At 50.2% G+C, this 14,960-nt stretch overlaps 1 protein-coding gene across 1 annotated transcript in view; it reads right to left on the bottom strand.

Moving 5' to 3' along the window:
• Positions 1-4,931: 4,931 nt before the first annotated feature.
• Positions 4,932-14,960, bottom strand: part of TESK1 (testis associated actin remodelling kinase 1) — a 43,771-nt gene continuing 33,742 nt past the window's right edge. The window contains exons 8-10 of the mRNA XM_067464729.1: positions 8,139-8,228; positions 6,938-7,103; positions 4,932-6,591 (exon numbers count right to left, since the gene is read on the bottom strand). Coding sequence (XP_067320830.1) covers positions 5,546-6,591; positions 6,938-7,103; positions 8,139-8,228 — 1,302 coding nt within the window. The 3' untranslated portion in view covers positions 4,932-5,545. The remainder of the gene's footprint in view (positions 6,592-6,937; positions 7,104-8,138; positions 8,229-14,960) is intronic.

Consider the following 14,960-nt stretch of genomic DNA (forward strand, 5'->3'; position numbering starts at 1 on the left):
TCCTCGTTGGCTGTGTTTCCTGGAAGGAAGGAAGGGAGGGAGGGAAGGAGGGTGGCCAACAAAGGCATTCCAATGAGAACTAGAGCCGGCATCGTGGTTACTTCATCACACTACGGAATGAGCTCACTTTAAATCCGGTCCCTGCCTCCTGCAGAATTCTGGGGTTTGTAGTTTAGTGAGGCTGTTAAAGGCTCCTCCCTAAACTACAAACCCCAGTGTGCCGTCCGCCCAGACGCTATAAAAATAAAACTGTGACGGGCTTCTCTCTATCTCTGAGCGAACTGCGGGCGTCTTTCTTGAGAAGCTTGAGATACTCAGCAACCGAGGCTATTACTGGTTTTAAACACCAAAAAGGATATTTATTTATACAAAGTCCTTGCAGACTTGGCATAGTTCATCAAGGTTGCAAACAAACAGTCAATATATTGTCGAAGGCTTTCATGGCTGGAATCAATAGGTTCTTGTGGGTTTTTTCGGGCTATAGGGCCATGTTCTAGAGGCATTCTCTCCTGACGTTTCGCCTGCATCTATGGCAAGCATCCTCAGAAGTAGTGAGGTCTGTTGGAATGGGTTTATATATCTGTGGAATGGCTGGGGTGGGGCAAGGAGCTCTTCCCTGCTGGAGCCAGGTGTGAATGTTTCACCTTCATTAGCATTTGAAGGCCTGCCTGAGCCTGGGAAAATCTCTTGCTGGGAGGTGTTAAGATGTGCCTGGTTGTTTCCTCTCTGTTGTTTTGCTGTTGTTGTTTTTGCTGTTGTAATTTTAGAGTTTTTTAATATTGGTAGCCAGATTTTGTTCATTTTCATGGTTTCCTCCTTTCTGTTGAAATTGTCCAGATGCTTCTTGTGCATGTCAATGGCTTCTCTGTGTAGTCTGACATGGTGGTTGTTGGTGTGGTCCAGCATTTCTGTGTTCTCAAATAATATGCCGCTTTATCTTTTCCTGCAGGAGGCAGAAACAGGATTTCAAGTGGACTCATTCTTGAGTGTGATGAGGTCCACAGTATCAAGGCTGGATTTGTATACACAGCAAAATCCAGCTTTGGGGGTTGGACTAGAGGTGCCTCGACACACGATAGAAGAGTGCAGGGTGACCCCACCTGAACAGCCACGACTCAGTGCTGTGGAAACCTGGGAGCTGTCCTTCAGGGAAGTCCCAACATTCTTCTGCAGGGAAGGGGAAAGGACTCTCAACTCCAGGAGCCCATTGCATTGAGCCACGGCAATTCAGGTGGGATCAAACCGCAGTCAAGGTGCATCCCTGGACGGCTGGGGCCAAGGCTTGCCTTGCGTTTGCACAGCGTAATCCCTACAACAAACAGAGTCTCCTGCAGGAAAGATCAAGCGGGGTATAAATAAATATAGCAACAACAACAACAAACGGAGGAAACAGGCTCTGGGCTGGGACGCTTCTCTCTGGAATGTGTCCAGAGGAGAGCGACTAAAATGATAAAAGGTCTGGAGAACAAGCCCTATGAGGAGCGGCTTAAGGAGCTGGGCATGTTTAGCCTGAAGAAGAGAAGGATGAGAGGAGACATGAGAGCCATGTATTAAGATGTGAGAGGAAGCCACAGGGAGGAGGGAGGGAGGGAGCTTATTTTCTGCTTCCCGGGAGACTAGGACGCAAGGGAACAATGGCTTCAAACTACAAGAGAGGAGATCTCTTCCAACTCTTTGATTCTAGGATTCTATGAGCAGAAGGGGAGAAGAGTGCTCAAGGTTTGGGAACGGTCTTTGGCACCAAACCAGAAAAGCACTCAAACGTGTATTTTCCACTTATAATAGAGTTATCCATATTTGTCTAATGGTAGCCATAAAGAAAACATAAAAGGTTACGTGTAGAGTAAGCTCAACACATGTGGTATTTGAAATGACAGACCAAGTCCTGTACCAAAGCGGGCACTTGTTGGGCTTCCGCTTCCTGGGAAAACATGCTTTCCCGGGAAACAGAATTCAACAGTGCAAGAATGGGAAGTGCTTAACTTTGCTCAATTGTGCCGTGTTTAACTTATTTGTAAATAAGAACCAATTACTTACTTAGGGGGAGATTTGCTTTTATACTACTGTCAGGTTACAGAAATATATATACTGTATGCATGCCCGGGATAGAAATAAAATGTGTGAAGGTTATTTCATTCGAAGTGAAAGGACTCTTGTGTTGGAAATGTTGAGATTTTGAGTATTGAAATGTATTTTAAATGTTCCATGTTGTTCATTCGTTCAGTCGTCTCCGACTCTTTGTGACCTCATGAACCAGCCCACGCCAGAGCTCCCTGTCGGCCGTCACCACCCCCAGCTCCTTCAAGGTTAGTCCAGTCACTTCAAGGATGCCATCCATCCACCTTGCCCATTTAAAAATGTTCCATATCTAAAAGTAAGTAACTAAATGGAAGTGGGCCACTGGGACTCCCAGCGCACAGATTCCTCTGCTAAAGAGCTCTGACCCTCAGGCAGTTCCCCGAATGTTTCAGAGCTAGCATGGCCAAACCGGCCTTCCCTCCTGGTGTTTTGGACTCCAAGTCCCACAATTCCTAGCCTCAGGACCCTTCCTTTTCCCCTTCAGCCAGGTATGAGTCAGTACCCGCTCCCACCTGCCTTCTGTATCGATTGCATTTTCGTTCCAGGATGGGCATTTCCCTTTTGTGCCAACACGAATCAAACAAATGGCACAAATTTCAGGCCCATGACTAGTGTGTATGTATACACACACACACACACACTCATATACGCATACATATCTATCTACCTACCTACCTACCTACTAGACATGGTTAGGTCCAGTCGGAATCTTCTTTATTCGGAATAAAGTAAGAAAGAAATTCCTTTTTGAAGCAATTTTGAAGTTTTTAAGAAAACTGGAAGTCCCTTTCCCCTTCTGAAGCTTTTTCGCCGTTTTTGTTACAACTCATGAAGTGAGTCGGAAATTATTCAGCTTTTCCCTGCTTCTGGTCTTGGCTCAAGCCAGAGAAACCAGTTTTAAAGCCAGAGAAGCGAGATATTAACCAGAGAAGCATGAATTTTCTCCACTTCTGTCTCAAGCCAGAGAAGCCAGTTTTAAAGCCAGAGAAGCGAGTTATAAACCAGGGAAGCATGAATTTGCTCCTCTTTTGGCTCAAGCCAGAGAAGCAAGCCAGTTTTAAAGCCAGAGAAGCGAGTTATAAACCAGAAAAACATGAATTTGCTCCGCTTCTGGCTCAAGCCAGAGAAGCCAGTTTTAAAGCCAGAGAAGCAAATTATAAACCAGGGAAGCATGAATTTGCTCTGCTTCTGCTCAAGCCAGAGAAGCCAGTTTTAAAGCCAGAGAAGCGAGTTATAAACCAGAGAAGCATGAATTTTCTCCGCTTCTGTCTCAAGCCAGAGAAGCCAGTTTTAAAGCCAGAGAAGCAAGTTATAAACCAGAGAAGCATGAATTTGCTCTGCTTCTGTCTCAAGCCAGAGAAGCCAGTTTTAAAGCCAGAGAAGCGAGTTATAAACCAGAGAAGCATGAATTTTCTCCACTTCTGTCTCAAGCCAGAGAAGCCAGTTTTAAAGCCAGAGAAGCAAGTTATAAACCAGAGAAGCATGAATTTGCTCCGCTTCTGTCTCAAGCCAGAGAAGCCAGTTTTAAAGCTAGAGAAGTGAGTTATAAACCAGAGAAGTATGAATTTGCTCCGCTTCTGTCTCAAGCCAGAGAAGCCAGTTTTAAAGCTAGAGAAGCAAGTTATAAACCAGGAAAGCATGAATTTGCTCCGCTTCTGTCTCAAGCCAGAGAAGCAAGCCAGTTTTAAAGCCGGAGAAGCGAGTGATAAACCAGAGAAGCATGAATTTGCTCCACTTCTGTCTCAAGCCAGACAAGCAAGCCAGTTTTAAACCGGAGAAGGCAGGAATTTCCTCCACTTGCTTTTCCCCGCTTCTGGAGTAAAACGGCGACTACTTTCAAAGTAAAGACCATGCAATTAAACAGGTAATAACACTTTCAAACCATTAATTAAAGGATTCAAAAGTCTCAGAAGTTTCAAAAAGTTTTGAACTTTTTTTCTATGAAAATCAGAATTGACTTTAGAAACGGACCACCGGTGCCCCTACATCCAAAACTTTTTTTTTTAATCAAACAAGCCTACTACCTACCTACCTACCTATCTGGTGTTACACTTTAAAATGTACCTGTTTTGACTTACCAATTCAGCTTGAGAACAAACCTACAGAAGTTACCAATTCAGCTTGAGAACAAACCTACAGAAGTTCTCTTGTTGGTGACTCAGAGACTACCTGTATTGAAAAATGGCTCTCCTGCCCCCTTCCTTGTCTTCTCCAAGCTAAACATCTGCGGTTCCCTCTGCTGTTCCTGGGGGGGGGGGGGGGGGATTTATAGTTTCCAGACCTTTGGCCGCCCTCTTTGGACACCTTCCATCTTGCCTCAATTGGAAACTGGAAGAGCCCGGGAGCTTTCCTGGCACCTCTTGTGGGACGAGCGACAAACCTGAGTCCAGCCCGGGAAGAGTATGACAATCGTCTGGTTTTATTTCAACACTTTAAATAAGCTGAATATATTAAGTAGCATTTTTTCTCTCTGTTATTAAAATGCAGCCGCTGCATTCTTCTCCCCCAGTGCATCCAAGGAAGGAAGGAAGGAAGAGTCAGTCTGGAGACGGAGCCCGGAACCAAAGCGGGCCTCCATTATTGCACTGGGCAACCGGGGGAGAGCGGAGAGACGCTGGTATCCCCCCACTTTCCCCCAACCCACCCCCATAACACCCCCACATCCCCCCCACAAGTGCTGCAGAACCAAACTCGTGCGCCTCAATGTACCCCAATGCAGCTGCTGCGTGTGCGTGTTTGTGCGCCATGTGCGTTTGTGCGCATAGGAAGCAGCCGCGATACCTTTTGCAACCCAGCACCAATCGGACCCCTTTGCAGCCCCTCCAAGGCTGGCCCTCTTTCCCCCTTCCAGCCCAGCAGTGTGGCCAAGGGTCAGGCGGTCAAGCTGGACACCGCTAAGGCCACCCCTGCCTTGCTCAACTGGATCCCTGAGGCTGCAGCAGGAAGGAGAAAGGCACAGCGGGGAAACCCCGTTCCTTTGCGGGGTGGGAATTCCCCCCCTTTCCCAATTTCCCAAGAGCACCAAGCATACCCTTCCCCATTGAAAACACGAAGGCCGTCCCACTCCCCAGCTCCGCCCCGGCTGGCTCTCTGGCCCCCCAACATGGCTCCCATGTCCGCAAGGAACAGATGGCCAAGCTGGGTTTGGCCAGAATAGCCCTTGGGACCCTTACGCTACCCAAGGACTAAAAGGCATCGAGGTCACGCAAGGCCAGCGGAGGGGCTCCACTGCGGACCCACAGCTGGGTTTGGGCAGAGCGTCTGTCCAGCCAAGCTCGGGATTGTGCTTTGGGCAGCTTGCCCTCTTGTCCTCAAGACGCTTCATTGACCAGGTGGTCGGTCAAACCAACGCCACCACGGCAGCCCCCTTCTTGCCCCGTTGGATTCCTGGGGCCGTTGCTGGACGAGCAGGAGGGAGGAGGTCAGGTGAGGCCGGCGAAGGGGCGCCCGGCCAGGCCGGCCGTAGTTAGGACTGTGCTTCGGGCAGCTTGAGGCTGGGCTCCGAGGACAGGGCCGCCGGCCTCTGGGGTCCCTTGCGGGGGCCCGGGGCCACTCTTTCCGGGCCCTGGAGGCTCCGTGCCTCGCAGTTGAGGTTCTGGTAGCGGGGGGTGCTGCTGGCGCTGGGCCGGTGGCAGACGGAGGCCAGGCTGAAGCCGAAGGGCCCCAGGCAGCACGCCGGGCAGGACAGCACCTCCTCGGGGTCGGCGGTGGCCACGCTCCCCTCGGGGGGCCCCAGGGCCAGCGCCGCCCGCTCCCCCGGCACCCCCCCTTCGTCCATGTGGGGGGCCACGCTCAGCTCCGAGAGGGACCCGCCCCAGCCGCCGGGGGCCTTGCTGTTGTTGTTGAGGAGGACCCCGTTGGGGGGCCACAGCCGCGGGGCCCGGGAAACGGCCGTGCTGATGCAGTTGCTGTTGGTCACCGGTTGCAGCAGCGGAGGGGCCGGGGCAGCGGGGGGCTCGGGGTCCGGGCTGGCATCCGGGCGGCAGTCCATCATCTCGGGGGTCTCGGGATCAGCCTCCAGGCGGCTGCAGTCCAGTGCCAAGGGACCGTTGGCGCAGTGGTGAGGAGGGTCCACGTGGGGCGCCCCTCGGCGATGGGGCATCTCTGGGGAGGACGGGAGGGAGCGGCACCGGCGGGGGCTTAAGGCGGACAAGGAGGGGGAGGAGGAGGAGGCGGCCTGGGAGAAGTCACACTGGGCCTCCACTGCCGGGTCCGGGGTGATGGGGGTGCCCGGCTGGAGTGGGGAGGGGGGCGGGAGGTCGAAGGTCAGTGAGATCAAGGACTTGCTGGGGGTGTCGAAGAGCTTGATGCGGCCCCCCTTCAGGTCCTGGCGCTGCGAGAAGGGGTTCACCCGCTGCGGGGTGCTGTCCGGAGGGGCAGGGGCCGGCGAAGGGGCCGGGAACATGTCCGACTGGCTGCGGGAGAGGCGCTGCTGGTCCACGGGGAGGAGCTGCTGGACGGAGAGGAGGCCGGGCGGTGGGTGGGCGGAGGCCGGGCCCTGGGGCGCTTGACCTGTGGAGGCACAAAGCACACCATGAGGAGCAAAGCAAACCCGGCAGTATCGGCTGGCGCAACCAGAAAGAGGGGTCTCTGCACCCAAGGTCATGGTGGCCATTACACTTTACGACCATGGGGCATCGACAATGAAGAATGAACAGAATCTGACACCATGTTAAGGGCCAACGTCCTGTCCAAAAGAAGCCATTGCTTCACAAAAGTACAGCTATTACATGACTAACAATAACAGGAATGCATCCAACCTCCCTTCACGCACCTAACTACGATACACTGTGGAAAATATTCATTCCCTCCCTTGGCAGCTGCGCAAGGCCACACATAGCTTTCGAAGGGCACCTACCGTTGAGCAGGGCCACTGGGCTCCCAGGGAGGTTCCTCGCCTGGCAGCTGCCGTTGCTGCCCCTCTGGTCGGGGCTGCTGGCGTCTCGGAGGGCCAGCTGCTGCTCCAGGACGGCCTCCAGCCGCTGCGTGATCTCCAGGAAGGACGGCCGCGACGTGGGGTCCATCTGGACAAAGGGAGGGAGGGAGAACAGTGGGCTTTCGATTAAGCAGCCCACCAGTAATTTTTTCCTGTCCCTATTTTAAGTTCAGCACTTTACATTCGGCCCTCTTGTTGTCCACCTCAACACTTTTGATGACACAATTCCCGGCCCTGTCTACTTGACGGTTGCACTTTCCTTGCACTCCCTTCCCTTCAGGATGTATTGCACTCACTGAGCTTGAACCTCAACTATGTTCTTTTTCTCAGCCATATTGTTTGGATGTTGTTTACAATTGTGGTTGTTTTTATCTTTTATCTTATGCTTTTAATTGGTTGTGTTCTATTTGCAATTTTTGGGCTTGTCCCTTGTAAGCCACACAGGCAAAGGCAAAGGCTTCTCCTTTCATTTCCAGCTCGAGCAGCCGTGCTCATCTCCATTTCAAAGCCAAGAAACCTGTGTAGATACCTATGTAGTAGTAACAATAGTAGTAGTAGTAGTAGCACAGGGATTGTGGTGCAGCACTGGGATTGTGGCGCAGTTGGCTGAGTGTCAGCTGCATTAAGATCACTCTGACCAAAAAGGTCATGAGTTCGAATCCAGCCCTGGTTGGAGTGGGTTTCCAACCAATTGTGTAGCCTGTTGTCAACCTTTGCAACCTGAAAGACAGTTGCATCTGTGAAGTAGGAAAATTAGGTACCACCTTAAAGTGTGGGGAGGCTAAATTAACTGATTTATGAGGCCATAAAAACAGACTCCAGCAAAGCATTCCAGTGGGGAAGCATGCGGGGAATGCGGAAGTGCTTCATCAGTGTCGCAGATGGACGAAGAAAGCGACAGCTCCCCTGGCGGCCAGAAAAAGTTAAATAGCCTCTGTCTATGTCTGTATGTGTTTGTATGTCAAAAACTGGCATGGAATGTTTGCCACGTTATGTGTACACTGTAATCCGCCCTGAGTCCCCTGCGGGGTGAGGAGAAGGGCGGAATAGAAAAGCTGTAAATAAATAAATAAATAGTAGTAGTAGTAGTAGCAGCAGTAGTAGTAGTAATAGGCTTCCTTACGCTGCAGCAGTGGAAGGCCAGTTGGAGGAAGGTCATGGGGCAGTTGGCCTCCACCAGGTTGCAGAAGGCGGGCACGTCCAGGCCAAAGTCCTGTGGAAAAGACACAGAGAGAGAGGTAGAAGGACTTCTTCATTCCAGGCCAGAGCGGAGAGGAAGGGCCCGTTCCCACCCAGGTACATTTCTCCTGGACCCACACCTGAAGGGAGTTCCTTGGGAAGGAGCATTTTTTTTGGACAAACATTCTTTTTTAAATTATTATTATTGTATAATACATAGAAACATACCACATACCATCTTTGAAAGTAACATTCAAAATACCAGTATTTTCCCCAATCCTGCCACCACCAACCCCCCCCCCCCCGGGAACAAATAAGTACTTTAGCTGTGTTTATTACAATTGTTCAATCATGAGAATAGTTTTGTTCAACACCGTATATTTACCTTTCCCCTTTATTCTATATATGAGACCCTTCCATTTTGCTTTCCATGTTTTTTTGCTTTGACCCGACAAATAGTAACTTTTCCTTTCGCTCATATAATCTTGAAGAAGGTAATCTGCTAAATATTTATACCAGGTTTTTGTATCCCATTTCTTGTGGTCTTTCCAGCCCAGGGCCATTGAGGCTTTGAATCCCTCTATCATATATTTTATTATTGTGTGGCAGCAAAAAAAGCCAATGGGATTTTGGCCTGCATCAATCGGAGCCTAGTGTCTAGGTCCAGGGAAGCCCTGCTCCCCCATACTCTATTGGTTAGACCACACCTGGAATAACACTGTGTCCTGTTCTGGGCACCACAACTGAAGGGAGACGTTGACTCTAAGCTGGAATGTGTCCAGAGGAGGGCGACTAAAATGATCAAGGGTCTGGAGAACAAGCCCTATGAGGAGCGGCTTAAGGAGCTGGGCATGGTTAGCCTGAAGAAGAGAAGGCTGAGAGGAGACATGATGACAGCCACGTATAAATATGTGAGAGGAAGCCACAGGGAGGAGGGAGCAGATCAAAGGTCTGGAGAACAAGCCCTATGAGGAGCGGCTTAAGGAGCTGGGCATGTTCAGCCTGAAGAAGAGAAGGCTGAGAGGAGGCATGACAGCATGTATAATAAATATGTGAGAGGAAGCCACAGGGAGGAGGAGGGAGCAGATCAAGGGTCTGGAGAACAAGCCCTATGAGGAGCGGCTTAAGGAGCTGGGCATGTTCAGCCTGAAGAAGAGAAGGATGAGAGGAGACATGATAGCCATGTATAAATATGTGAGAGGAAGCCACAGGGAGGAGGAGGGAGCAGATCAAAGGTCTGGAGAACAAGCCCTATGAGGAGCGGCTTAAGGAGCTGGGCATGTTTAGCCTGCAGAAGAGAAGGCTGACAGGAGATATGATGAGGGCCATGTATAAATATGTGAGAGGAAGCCACAGGGAGGAGGAGGGAGCAAGCTTCCTTTCTGCTTCCCTGCAGACTAGGACGCGGAACAATGGCTTCAAACTCCAAGAGAGGAGATTCCACCTGAACATGAGGAAGAACTTCCTGACTGTGAGAGCTGTTCAGCAGTGGAACTCTCTGCCCCGGAGGGAGTGTGGTGGAGGCTCCTTCTTTGGAAGCTTTGAAGCAGAGGCTGGATGGCCATCTGTCGGGGGTGCTTTGAATGCAATATTCTTGCTTCTTGGCAGAATGGGGTTGGACTGGATGATGGCCGAGGAGGTCTCTTCCCACTCTAGGATTCTATGAAGGAAAGAGCAGTGCAGTGCGCGTCCTGGCCACAGGGTGGCATGCGCCTCCTTCCCTTCCTGTTGCATAAGGATGCCTCTGCACGCAACAGCATTTCCCCCTTGCACCCAAGCATCTTTTCCGTATGTATTCCCCTGCTTCCTGGCAGGATGGGGTTGGACTGGGTGGCCCACCAGGTCCCTTCCAACTCTAGCATTCTAGGATTCCTTCCATTCCTTTTCATTTTGGGGGAATGGGGGGCTCTTAGTGGCCTCATTCAGCATCGTGTTGGTTTTTGCTTTTGCTCAATTACTCCATTTTTATTAGATTTTCCTCTTGCAAAACGCTTTCAGGCAGCCCTGGGCGCCAGATAACAACGGCCGGGTGAGCAACCGACCCAGGCTCCCAATACAGACCTCAGGAGTTTGACCCCAAGCCCAGTTTTGGACGGTGAATTTTTGTACTCGTATATTGGACATTGCATTCTGATGCTTTTATGTCAAGCCACTTTGAGTCTCTTTCGGGAAAGGTAAAGTGGGGGATGAATAAAGATCACAGGAGGATTTAAAGGTCGAACTGCAAAGACTTTGGCACAAGGCAGTCAAGGGGGTCCCAGTGGTGATGGGCACACTGGGTGCAGTGCCTCAAGACCTTGGTCTGCACTTAAACACAATCAGCACTGACAAGATTACCACCTGCCAGCTGCAAAAGGCCACCTTACAGGGATCTGCGTGCATTATTTATTTATTTGAAACTTTTCAATCCCGATCTTCTCTACCTCCGTAGAGGGTCCAACGTGTGATCCAATTCAACAGCCAGCAGAGTGATCTTGTCTGCTGTGGACTCATCTTGTTGTGTTTCAAATAACAATAACAATAATAGAGGAGAACCTTTCCAAGCTCGGCTTCAAGGCTGAACTAGGGCACTATATCCCAGGACTTTGGACTGGACTATATGAGTCTCCACTGCCAGACAATCTGGGATCAGATCCTGGGATATAAGGACAGTGTATAAAGGGCCTGAGAGGGATCCTTCAACAAGAGGGGTCACCGGGGGGGGGGGGGGGGAGCATCGTCATATCGTCATCATCATTATTATTTGAAACACAACAAGATGAGTCCACAACAAACAAGGTCACTCTGCTGGCTGTTGTATTGGATCACACGTCGGACCCTTCCCAAGTGTCTAGGACTGTGGGATGTATTGTCGAATAATAATAATAATAATAATAATAATAATAATAATAATAATAAGAAACACTACAAGGTGAGTCCACAGCAAACAAGATCACTATGCAGGCTTTGTCTTGGATCACATGTCGGACCCTTCCCAAGCGTCTAGGACTGTGTGATGTATCGGCGAATAATGCGTGCAGATCCCAGTAAAGTGGCCTTTTGCAGCTGACCGGTGGTCATCTTGTCAGCGCCCATTGTGTTTAAGTGCAGGCCAAGGCCTTGAGGATCTGCACCCAGTGTACCAATCACCACTGGGACCCCCTTGACTGGCTTGTATTATTATTATTATTGTTATTATTAGTAGTAGTAGTAGTATTCTACTATTATTATTTATACTCCTGCTTCTCTGCCTGCATTCCTTCCTTCCTTCTTCTGGCTGCTGCCTTTAGGGAAAGCCTCTCAGGACCCAATTCAAAACAGAAACACAACAGGAAAGAGAAACACACATGGAGCCATGCTTCGAGTTGTCACAAGGCCGCTCAGAGCCAGTGGAAACGGCCCAAGGCAACCTCAAATCATAACCTCAGTGCAGATGTGGGCGAAACCAATGAAGTCCCGGCAATAAAGAGCCACCTTTCAATATCTGGAACAGGCATGGGCCAAGTTCACCTCCCTCCAAGTGTTTTGGAGTTCCACCATTCCTAACAGCCGGCCTCGGGACCCTTCCTTCTCCCCCTCAGCCACTTAAGGAAACGGCAGGAAAGAGATTCCACCAAAACATTGGAAGCATTTCCTGGTGGCTAGAGCTGTCGATCAGAGGAACGTGGAGCTCCAGAGCCCAGTGGAGCCTCCTCCTTTCTCTGGAGGCCTTTAAGCACAGACTGGACTGGATGGCCTTTGGGGGTCCCTCCCAGGATTCCAGGCCATGGCCTCTCCCCCCCCCCCCCCACTTCAAGGAGCCCAGGTGAGAGAGGCCTCTCACACCTGTCCCTGGGAGAGAGAGAGAGGCACCTGCCATTCCAGACGCACCGGTCTCTGGAGCAACCTAGTTGCCAAGGTGTCATTAGGGCCAACGTGACCCAGTTCCCTACCAGGAGGCGCACTCCTTCCTTGCTTCCTTCCCTCCTTCCTTGCAGAAGGGCACCCCAGAAGCACACCTGTACGCAGCACACCTGGCAGGGATGGACACTCTTGCAATTATTAGCAACTTACAAATAGCTTTTAATTAACTCTGCTTACATATTGCTGAATGCTTTCATGGCTGGAACCATGAAGCAGGAATATTGCATTCAACCCCCCCCCCCCCCCTGACAGATGGCCATCCAGCCTCTGTTTAAAAGGCCCGTGGTGCTCCTGCCCGCCTCGTGCCAGCCCTGTGGCCCTCCAGCGCAAAGGGGCCCCTGTGCTGAGGATGCCTCTCCTGCGCCCCCTCCAAGGCCTGCCTTGGGCTCTCAAGCGCCCCACGCAACGGCACAAACAAGCTCCCCTTTGCTCTTTGCTGACAAACAGCCCAGAGACCCCGAGGGAGAATCACAGGCACATTCCTTCCTCGGGAAAGGTGGAGGGACGGAGGGATGGAGGGGCCTTTGCCTTCCTTGCAAACCGAGGGAGGAGAGAAGGGGAGGGGGGCAATTAAGATCCCCTCCAAACACCCAGCAGGAAGAAGGAAGGAAGGAAGGAAGGAAGGAAGGAAGGCAAGACTGAAAGCAAGCAAGCAAGCAAGCAAGCAGGAGAGGAAGGAAGGGAGGGAGGGAAGGTGCAAACATGGGGGGAAGGTAAGAAAAGTGGGGGGGAAATGTGGAAAGACAAGGGAGGGAGGGAAAGAGAAAGAGAAAGGTGGAAGGAAAGAGACGAGGAAAGATGATGGAAGGAAGGGAAAGTGGAAAGATGGGAAGGAAGGAAGGAAGGAAGGAAGGAAGGAAGGAAGGAAGGGAGGGAGGGAGGGAGGGAGGGAGGGAGGGAGGGAGGGAGGGAGGGGGTTGGACTGGATGGCCCATAGAGTTGGAAGGTCTCTTCCAACTCTATGATTCTATGAAGGGTGGAAAAAGGGGAAGGAAAGGAAAGGAGGGAAGGAAGGGTGGAAAGAAGGAAAGGAAGGAGGGAAGGAAGGAAGGAGGAAAGGTGTAAGGAAGGAAAGCAAGACAGCAAGCAAGCAGGAGAGGAAGGAAGGAAGGAAGGAAGGAAGGAAGGAAGGAAGGAAGGAAGGAAGGGGGTTGGACTGGATGGCCCATAGAGTTGGAAGGTCTCTTCCAACTCTATGATTCTATGAAGGGTGGAAAAAGGGAAAGGAAAGGAAAGGAGGGAGGGAGGGAAGGAAGGGTAGAAAGAAGGAAAGGAAGGAAGGAAGGAGGAAATGTGGAAGGAAGGAAAGCAAGACAGCAAGCAAGCAGGAGAGGAAGGAAGGAAGGAAGGACAGAAAGAAGGAAAGGGAAGGTGCAAAAGTGGGAGGGAGGTAAGAAAAGTGGAAGAAAATGTAGAAAGACAAGGGAGGGAGGAAGGAAAAAAGAAAGATGGAAACAAAAAGATGGAAGGCAAGAGAAAAGGAAAGATGATGGAAGGAAAGGAAAATGGAAAGGAAGGAAGGACTCTGGAACTCCCTCCCTAGGGATATTAGATTGGCCCCCTCCTTCCTGATCTTCAGAAAAAAGAGTAAAAACTTGGCTTTTTGAACAAGTGTTGGGAAATGCAGTGGAATAGGGAAATAGCAAATAGGAAGAATGAACATGGAATGGCTAGATGCTGCTGCTGGATAATGATTCCAACAGGATGACACCGGCGAATACATGGTTTTAATTGGTGTGTGTGTGTGTGTTTGTATACATACATATATATAATGTTGGGCTGAATCCTTTTAACTGTATTTTATGAATGTATGGCATCAAATTTGCCAATTCTGTGAGCCGCCTTGAGTCGCCGTAAGGCTGAGAAAGGGGGGCTACAAATGCCTCAAATAAATGAGAAGGAAGGAAGGAGGGAGGGAAGGAAGGGTGGAAAGAAGGGAAAAAGGAAGGAAGAAAGGAAGGAAGGAAGGAGGGAGGGAGGAAGAAAGGTGGAAAGAAGGGAAAAAAGGAAGGAAGGAAGGAAGGAAGGAAGGAAGGTGGAAAGAAGGGAAAAAAGGAAGGAGGGAGGTAGGGAGGAGGAAAGGTGGAAAGAAGGGGAAAGAAAGAAAGAAAGAAAGAAAGAGGAAGGAAGGAAGGAAGGAAGGAAGGAAGAGAAAGCAGAAGGGAGGGAAGGACTGTGGCACACCGGGACTATGGCGCAGCTGGCTGGGTGTCAGCTGCATTAAGATCACTTCTGACCAAAAGGTCATGAGTTCGAAGCCAGCCCGGATTGGAGTGAGCTTCCGACCAATTGTGTCGCTTGCTGTCAACCTTTGCAACATGAAAGACAGTTGCATTTGTCAAGTAGGAAAATTAGGTACCACCTATGTGTGGGGAGGCTAATGTAAGTAATTTACGAGGCCATAAAAAGACTCCAGCAAAGCATGCGGGGAATGCGGAAGTACTTCATCAGTGTCACAGGTGGAAGAGGAAAAGGGACAGCTCCCCTGGCGGCCAGAAAAAGTTAAATAGCCTCTGATTGTTTGTCTATATCTGTTGTGTGTCTTTGCCATTGAATGTTTGCCATATATGTGTACATTGTAATCCACCCTGCGGGGTGAGAAGGGCGGAATCTAAATACTATAAAGAAAGAAAGAAAGAATGGGGACAGTCTGGGGCACAGTTGCCCGGGGGTCCTGCTTGCTCCAGCATTTCCATCACAATGGTTTTACTCCAGAGGCATCTTGTATCTTTGGAGTGGATTCGTGTCATTTCTGACGGACGACACCCCTAAAGTGAATACATCGCAGGGTTTTGTATATTTTGTATATATTTTGTATATTATGTATATTTTGTATACATCGTGTATTGTATATTCCATTGTATGTTGTAACTGTTAGGCATCG

The sequence above is a fragment of the Anolis sagrei genome, chromosome 2, assembly GCF_037176765.1.
Source record: "Anolis sagrei isolate rAnoSag1 chromosome 2, rAnoSag1.mat, whole genome shotgun sequence".
In the NCBI taxonomy this organism is placed as follows: domain Eukaryota; kingdom Metazoa; phylum Chordata; class Lepidosauria; order Squamata; family Dactyloidae; genus Anolis; species Anolis sagrei.